Source organism: Octopus bimaculoides, chromosome 1 (assembly GCF_001194135.2).
Source record: "Octopus bimaculoides isolate UCB-OBI-ISO-001 chromosome 1, ASM119413v2, whole genome shotgun sequence".
NCBI classification, from domain to species: Eukaryota; Metazoa; Mollusca; class Cephalopoda; order Octopoda; family Octopodidae; genus Octopus; species Octopus bimaculoides.
Window position 1 is genome coordinate 120,213,381 of NC_068981.1, and position 9,351 is coordinate 120,222,731.

Sequence of the window (9,351 nt, forward strand, 5' to 3'; positions counted from 1 at the left end):
GTTCCGTCTACCAATTCCAAAGGCAGAACCTGGAGCCATGTGGTTGGGAAACAGACTTCTTACCACACAGCCCTATTTGCACCTTTAATATGCTAACAAAATGTTTTTAACGATCATGTTACATGTAGTTATTAAGTTAGTTCTTAATCATACATGTTCATCTGTGACTATATTAATTGATAAACATTTTATTTAAATTTTACATCCATTAGGCGCAGGCATGGCTGTGTGGTGAGAAATTTGCTTTTCAACCACATGGTTCTGGGTTCAGTCCCACTGTGCAGCACCTTAGGCAGGTGTCTTCTACAATAGCCTCAAGCTGATTGATGCTTGGTGAGTGAATTTGGTTGACTGAAACTATCTGGATACCTATTGTGTGTGCATGTGCATGTGCATGCACACACGCATGTGTGTTTACCCCCACCCACACCACCTGGCAACTGGTGTTGGTTTGTCTATGCCACTGTAACTCAGTGGTTCTGCAAAAGAGACCAATAGAGAATGTACCAGACTTAAAAATAAATACTGGGGCAATCTTTTCAACTAAAACCCATCAAGGCAATGCTCCAGCATGGCCACAGTGCAGAGACTGAAACTAGCAAAAGATTTAAGATAAAAGGATTTCAAGAGATATCATTTTTGTTTTTATTAGACTTCATAAGCACTAATCTGAATCAGATAAAAGAGTCAGGACTACCCACACCTGATATTACTTAACACAGTGTTTCTCAACCATTTTTTGCCGATGGATCCCTTTGATTCCTATAATACTCCACTGGACATCTATAGCCATTTGTTGTGTATAAAAAAAATCCTATTGTATTTTTATAATTACATATTATTAAGACTGAAGGCTAGTCAGGCGTTGCCAGTACCGCCTGACTGGCCATCATGCTGGTGGTATGTAAAAGCACCCACTACACTCTCAGAATGGTTGGCGTTAGGAAGGGCATCCAGCCGTAGAAACTCTGCCAAATCAGATTGGAGCCTGGTGCAGCCATCTGGCTCACCAGTCCTCAGTCAAATCATCCAACCCATGCTAGCATGGAAAGCGGACGTTAAATGATGATGATGATAGGAATTGTGTTAAAAAACTATTAAAATATTTTGTGTGTTGTAGAAGTATAAGCGACTTATTGTGCGTAAATTTTAATAATAAAATCTTACGAGGGGGTGCTGAAAAGTTCCTGGCTTTAAAGGTATCATGAAAGGCCTGGTTGGAGGTCCAATCTTTTGAGTTCTTTTACAGGGCTTAGAAAAATTGAAGGACGGCTGCAATAAGTGTGGGAATCTAAGGGGGGAATGTATTGGATAAAATCATAATTAACTGATCGTCCTGTGTTTTCTTTTACCCAAAGGCAGGAACTTTTCAGCACCCTGTTATATATGAACTCCTAAGTCCCATATTGACCCCAATAGAGAAACACTGACTTAATAGTTATTTCGTAGCAATTTTTTGTTTTGTTTGTTGATTTTTCAAAATTCTTTCTTTTTTAGGTAGAGAATGAGTACGGCAGCTACTTTGCATGTGACCATGAATATATAAGGCATTTAGAGGGAAAAGTTAATCAAGCATTTGAAAACAAAGCCTTTCTGTTCACAACTGATGGAAATTCTGTAGGCCTTATGAAATGTGGTGCTTTGCAAGGGATGTATGCTACTTGTGACTTTGGTGTAACAAGTAAGTTTAGAACATTTAACCCCTTTAATACCATCCCACCCAAACCACCCCCAGTTGTACAATACTAACTTCTTGTTTAACATGGTGCAGGCATGGCTGTATGGTAAAAGGTTTGCTTTCCAACCACATGCTTCCAGGACCAGTCCCACTGCATGGCAAATGGATTTGGTAGATGGAAACTGAAAGAAGCCCGTCGTATCTATCTATCTATCTATTTATCTATCTTCCTTCCTTCTGTCCTTCCTTCCTTCCTCCCTTCCTTCCTTCCTTTCTTTCTTTCTTTCTTTCTTTGTCATTATTAAGCTGTCATTTGGGACATAAATTAACATTAAATTTTGGTGGATAGTTTTAATTTAGCCCATGTTCCGTTATTCATTTACTTGTTTCAGTCATTTGACTGCTATCTTGCTAGATAGATAGATAGATAGATAGACTGAAACAATTAAAAGAATAACGGAACATGATCTAAATTAAAACCATCCATCAAAATTTAATGTTAATTTATGTCCTAGACGTCAGCTTAATAATGACAAAATTATATTACTAAATTCATTTTATTTACAAAATTAATTGAAATATAATCAGTGTATTTTAACAGAAATATAGTAATAAAAGGATTAACAATTAGTGTGGCCATACTGGGATATCGCTTTGAAGAATTTTTAGTTGAATTGATCAACCCAAGTACTAACTTTTTTGTGAAGCCTTGTACTAATTCTATTGGTCTCTTTAGCTGAACCATTAAGTTAAGGGTATGTAAACACACCAGCAACAGTTGCCAAGCAGTGGTGGGGGACAAACACAGACATGAAGACACAAATGCACACTCACACACACACACACACACACACACACACACATATGACAGCTCCTTAAAGAAGTGCTGATTTCTCAAAGTGGATGGCACATGTTGAAGTGGGAGACCCCAGAAGACATGGGATGAAGTACTGAAGAATGACCTCAGGAAGCTGAACCTTTCAGGCATGATAAAACAGGGCCAAGATACTTGGCATCTGACCATACTCAAGAAGACCTGTAACCCACGGCAGAAGTGTTAAGACCCATGTGGTGCTAAGAAAAAGTGCCTGTGCAGTGCCACATAAAAGCTCCCAGTGTACTCTCTAAAGTGGTTGGCATTAGGAAGGGTATCCAGCCATGGAAACCATGTCAAATCAGACTGGAGTCTGGTGCAGCCTCACCAGCTTGCTAGCTCTGATGTGTGTGTGTGTGTGTGTGTGTGTGTGTGTGTGTGTGTGTGTAGGGGTATTTATGCGTGTATGTCTTTGTGTCTGTGTTTATGTCCCTGTAACTTAGCATTTTGGTAAAACAGACTGATAAAATAAGTACTAGGCTTACAAAGAAGAAGTCCTGGGGTCAATTTTATTTGACTAAAAAGCCCTTTAAGGCAGTGCTCCAGCATGGCCACAGTCAAATGACTGGAACAAGTAAAAGAATAAAAGAATGCTCTGTGTAATTTTACTCCTTACTGAGTAGGAACCTAGTATGCTTGATTCCATGTACACTTGAGATACAGGAGCCAACTTAACTCATTTTTGATAGTGGGGTACATTCTAGAATTCTTCACACTTCATAGGATGTAGGATGCATATTTTATTTTTACTGGAGGTTGTGAGAAATGATTAAATTGTTATTTCATCAGCAAAAATTTAATTAGCACCTTTTACCTTTTACTTCAAGAATTTTTAGTCGAATAAATCAACCCCAGTACTTGTCTTTTTTGTTAAGCCTGGTAATTCTATTGATCTCTTTTGCTGAACCACTAAGTTACAGGGATGTAAATGCACCAATACTAGTTGTCAAGTGGTTGAGGGTGGGACAAGCACAGACACAAAGACACGTCTACCAAATCCACTCACAATGCTTTGGTTAGTCTGAGGCTATGGTACGTAGAAGACACTTGCCCAAGGTTCCACACTATGGGACTGAACCTGGTACCATGTGGTTGGGAAGCAAACTTCTTACCACATAGCCAGGCATTGAAATTTAAGGACAAGAGCTGTTTCGGACTGGTTAGATTATGTAAGACTTATTTGGAAGTAATTAGGTCGTAGTTGTGAATGCTGGGCCTTATGGATGCTATAAAAAAATAGGATCACATTATATGGAAAATAGCTGTATTGCAAACTCATACATCTCTTATTAGCAAAGGAAAATTGGTGGTGATGATGATGGTAATTATTATTATTACATTTCAAGTTTGACTCTCTCTGAGGTTGGCTTTGCTATTCATTCTTCTAAGGTTAATAAAATAGATGTAAGTCAAGAACAGGAATTGACATGACTGTTTGTACTATTCTGCAACTAGTTTGTGGCCTTGTACACCTATGTTAGAAACCACTAATATCATCATCATCATCATCATCATCATCATCATTATTGTCATCATCATCCTCTTCCTCATTATCATTATGGTCTTCATCTTAGCAACAAAACACTTCCCTCCCATGCAAAGGAGTAACTATGTGAAATGTGTAAGAACTACAATGCTACATGATAGTATAAAAATGAGTATGGAATGCAGAAGATCTTGTAAAGGCTGGAGTTAAATAAGCTGAGTATGATCTAAGTTTGCAATTTTGACTTGCATGAGACATGGAGCACAAATGAATTGAATGGCCACAAATTAAAAGCATCAGTCAATATGTACTTGAGAATTGGATGTACAAGTATGGACACATGATGTGAATGGACAATATGCATTGAATGTAAAATGGCATTCAGACAGTGGAAGTTTCATGGGAAGAGCTGGTTAGCTTAAATATCAGGATTTTGGCTCTTACAGATGACTAGCAGAGGCACCTGGCGTTGCTCAGGAATGAAATTGTTGCTTATCGGTACTTGGAAACTTTTAGGAAAATTAAAATGGGGATTAAATGAAACAAATGATTTACGTGAATATCCTCACAAGAGTAATTGAAATAAATGGCGATTGTGGAACCCCCCACGCACGCACGCACACACACAGTATTACACATCAGATGAAATGGACGTGTGTGTGTGTGTGACAGAGAGAGAGAGAGGTTTGTTGTCATGTATACGTACATGCATAAATATGCATACATCTTTGTGTGTGAGTGTGTATGAGAGAGAGAGAGAGTAAATACTACGTACACAACGCTCTCTCACTTTGTCTCTCACACACACACACGCACACATACATCCAAAAATGATGGATGCATATGACAACACACCCCTTGACTCACTCACACTCTGTCTCTTACTAACACACACATACATAAATGTATACAAACATATTTACAAAGACACACGTGTGTGCGCGCGCGCGCACGTGTGTGTTGTGAGAGAGAGAATATTGTGAAGCTAGAGAGAGAAGCTTTTTGCCGTTGTTACGTCAATACTAGAAGTTGACATTGAGGAACCTTTTTAAAGAAGTGAATCTTAAATATAAAGCAATATTATTTATTTTTAATAAAAAATCAAATGAAGAGCCTAACATTTATCCGAGGCCAAATTATTCATGCATCACAAGTATGGAAGCATTTGGTGAAGTCGATTTCACGTGAAAAGCGAATACACAGACATCTCTGTTTTATATATTAAGATATAACACAAGATTGAGAAAAATATTGATATGCCATACTGCAGACATATCCAACCCATGTGATTATTAAAAGAACAGACATAAAAATAAGGATGATGATCTTACTAAAAAAAAAATAATGAAAGATCACAATCTGGGAGCTTTATAACATTTCTTCCAGACCTTTTTACCTTGGTACCACAGACTAAGTTGCAGGAAAGCATCTGAAAAATAGCAAAAACACTATAATTGAACAGTTGTTATGAAGCAAACTCACTTGAAAGGATTGTAAGAGAGGTAAAAGCAATATGTTTGTGATGTGGATATTATTGAATTCTTTTTAATAATAATATGATGCAGTACCAGGCAGTGGCTGTCATGGCTTTTGATCTTAACTGATTGGAAGTGTTGTCATGTACATGTTTTGTCTTGGTATACAAGATGGCTACAGCAAACATTCTGCTCAATACCACAGATTTGCTTGTCAGTTGTTTGACCTTAACCAGTTGTGCATGTCCCTTGGTGGCTGACGATATGTGCATCTCTGATCATAAGCAGAAGTAATGGGGGTGCATCATAGCCATGTGTTGAGAGGAATTCTTTGGGGTTTGAATAATTCACCTCTGGAAACATGGGTGTTTTATTCATATTGAGCTTCGTATATTTGTACCCCAGTATCACTTTGATAGTATGCACTGCTCTCTCACTCAATAATAGTAAATGAGAAAGCAACCATACTCTTGGATATAGTTGACAGAGATCACCAAGAAAAAATGCTTTCTAATTGATGTATCGATACCAACAGATGACAATGTTTCTCTAAAAGAAATGGAGAAACTTTCGAAATACAAAGATTTGGAAATAGAGGTAACTCAAATGTGGAACCTAAAAACAGAAATAATTCCTATCATAGTAGGCGCATTAGGTATGATAGAAAAACATTCAAACAATTAAGTAACAAAAATACCAGGACTTACAAGTATATATAAGATACAGAAAATAGCACTACTAGGCACCATACACATCCTATATAAAACACTTTCAATACAGTGAAAATGAGAGCACCACAACAAACCACAGCACATACCCAAGGCACACAGAGCTGTGCTCAGTAGTGCAGTGAAAACACATGATAAAAATAAGACCGAATAATAATAATAATAATAATAATAATAATAATAATAAGAGCACCCAGAGAGTGCAAACTTCTGCCAAGGTAACACCAATGTCCTCTCAATGATTAGCCGGAGATGATTTTTAAAATGAGAATATCTGAAATAAACTTGACTGCTCTCAAAAATTAAGTAAAAAAACTGGAAAAATAATCCAGAATCCTTGTCTGGTATCCTATCAATCCCAAAATCTAATTAGTTTGTGCCAGTCTCGAGGCCAAATATCTCTGAAAGTTTCATCTGAATCCATCCAGCAGTTCTTGAGACATCTTGTCCATGGACAAACAAACAAGCAAACAAACGCGACTGAAAACAATACCTTTGTCTTTGCTAAGGCAGAGGTAATAATAATGTAAATGTGATAAAAGCATTATGTATAAATCTTCCAGAATTTTCCAGTTAAAAACTTCTACTTATAAATAACCTTGTCATTCTTTTCTCTTCAGAAAATTTTACAAGAAGTTTTGCTGCACAAAGAGTAATTGAGCCTAGAGGTCCTTTTGTGAGTATTACTCTTCTAAAAGTGATTTTATTTAAAAATATTTTTTAAATTCTGTTTACAAAATAATATTCTTTAAGACAAATATACTTGATTGGGAATGCAATGTTAGCTTCTAAGAAAGGTTAAACACAAATGAACTGAGAGAGTTGCTAGGCATCAAATTTGGGTTAGAAATTAGTATCCTGACATGAATATTTTATGCTAATACATATCACGTATTGTGTAATGAATGGTTGGTAGCTGTTGAAGTACATCTGAAAAGATTTGGTAAAGGAGAAATAGTCAGACTGAATTTTTCAGTATTGGCCAACCTCTCCTTCATTGGACACTAAACTTGGCTTGCGAAGACCTGTTGGGGCAAGTGAAATCGAAATCGAAATCATGATGGCACCTGTACCAGTGGAGCGCTAACAGCACTGTCCGAACGTAATCATTGCCAGAGCAGCTGTCTGGCTTCCGTGCCAGTGGCACGTAAATAGCATCATTTGAGCGTGATCATTACCAGCGTCGCCTTACTGGCACGTGAAAAAACATTCAAGCTAGGTCATTGCCAGTGCCGCTGGACTGGCTCCTGTGCAGGTGGCACGTAAAATACACCATTTTGAGCATGGCCGTTGCCAGTACCGGAGTGATTGGCATTAGGAAGCATCCAGCTGTAGAAACTCTGCCTAATCAGATATGAGCCTGGTGTAGCCATCTGGTTCGCCAGTCCTCAGTCAAATCGTCCAACCCATGCTAACATGGAAGGCGGACGTTAAACGATGATGATGGTCTACACTGATAAAACGACTCATGATATAAACATCTGAAAAGGTGTATGGCAGACTTGTCTTGCTCATACTTATACAGAAAACAGATACCTAACCGATATAAAGTTTTCTTGTGGCTCATTTTCTCCATGAATTATCCATATCATAATTCTTATTGAAATACTGGTATTTTAGAATAGATTTAAAAAAATAGAAATATTGGTTTCAAATCTTGGCACAGTAATTTCAGGGGAGGGGGTAATTTGATTACATTGACCTCAGTGTTCAACCGGTACTTATTTTATTAATCCTGAAAGGATAAAAGGCAAAGTCAACCTTGGCAGAATGTGAAGACAGACAGAATGTTGCTAAACATTTTGCCAGGCGTGCTATTTTGTCTGAATTCTTGCACATTGATTCATTTAGATTAGTATTTTCATCTTGATTGTTATAGTTATAATGTTTCAACCACTCTACCTACCAACCTTCTTAAGGCACCTGTTGTAGTTAGCAGTCATGGGATCTCAAGCTAGTTCTTTCATTAAATCCATGGGAATAGACTATTCTCATTCCATTGTATATACAAGGGATTCAAATTACATCTTTGGTGAGTTAACTTGGGATTCCTTAATGACAATATGACTTTCATATAATTAAGATATCTTTGGCCTAATGAGTGGCTAGCTGAGCACCCCTTGTTGAGTAAATTATTACATCAGAGGATCTGTAAGCTAGGAAACATATGTAGCCTGGATTTTACCTGGTTCATAAGAAGCATCAGAAGCATCATAAGAAGCATCAGCTGTGGTGTGCAAGAGAGACGATTGCGCTGGTATAGACATGTGGCGAGAATGGACGAGGATAGCTGCGTGAAAAAGTGCCACACCCTAACAGTTGCGGGAACCCGTGGAAGAGGTAGGCCCAGGAAGACCTGGGCTGAGGTGGTGAGGCGATGTTAAACGACGATGATGATGATGATGATGATGATATATGTAAAATATGTATATATGTATATGTATATATATATATATATATATATATATATATATATATATGTGTGTGTGTGTGTGTGTGTGTACCATAAAAAGTCAGGAGGCATCAGAAGTGAATATATTTATTTAACTTTAGAATTGTGGTCATTCCACAGGGATTGTTGGTGTAACCATGATAATTTGGTGACCTGTTGAGCTAGCTTTATTTTCATTGATTTGTGAATATACAATTATATAGTATAATGCATAGCATGCATATTTATGCAAATATGCAACCATAATTTATTCCATGTTATTGCTACTCAAAGAAGGCCTTAACCCTAAGGATGTCAAGTGGTCAAATAAATAAATTCACCTCTCATACCTCCTGGCTTTTTATAGTTTATATATACTCCTTATGAAATAATTTCATCGATTATTTCGTCTGGATTTCTGCTGCATGGACACTCCATATTGTGGTCTGTTAGTGGAGTCCATTAGAGGAATTCTCTGTGAAGGCCAAATTTATATATACATATATATATATATATATATATATAAGTATTATTAATAACCACTGAGTGACTTAAAATGACTCAAGAGGTGAGAGTTTTATGTACTGGTACTTTGGTAAGTGCTAATGCATGAAACTATCATCCGTTATGTGACTTAATCTGATTATTAATAATAATAATAATAATAATAAAATATATA

At 37.1% G+C, this 9,351-nt stretch overlaps 1 protein-coding gene across 1 annotated transcript in view; it reads left to right on the forward strand.

The window, feature by feature from the left end:
* Nucleotides 1-9,351, forward strand: part of LOC106870855 (beta-galactosidase) — a 97,532-nt gene that overhangs the window by 55,016 nt on the left and 33,165 nt on the right. The window contains exons 6-7 of the mRNA XM_052969888.1: nucleotides 1,498-1,681; nucleotides 6,862-6,917. Coding sequence (XP_052825848.1) covers nucleotides 1,498-1,681; nucleotides 6,862-6,917 — 240 coding nt within the window. The remainder of the gene's footprint in view (nucleotides 1-1,497; nucleotides 1,682-6,861; nucleotides 6,918-9,351) is intronic.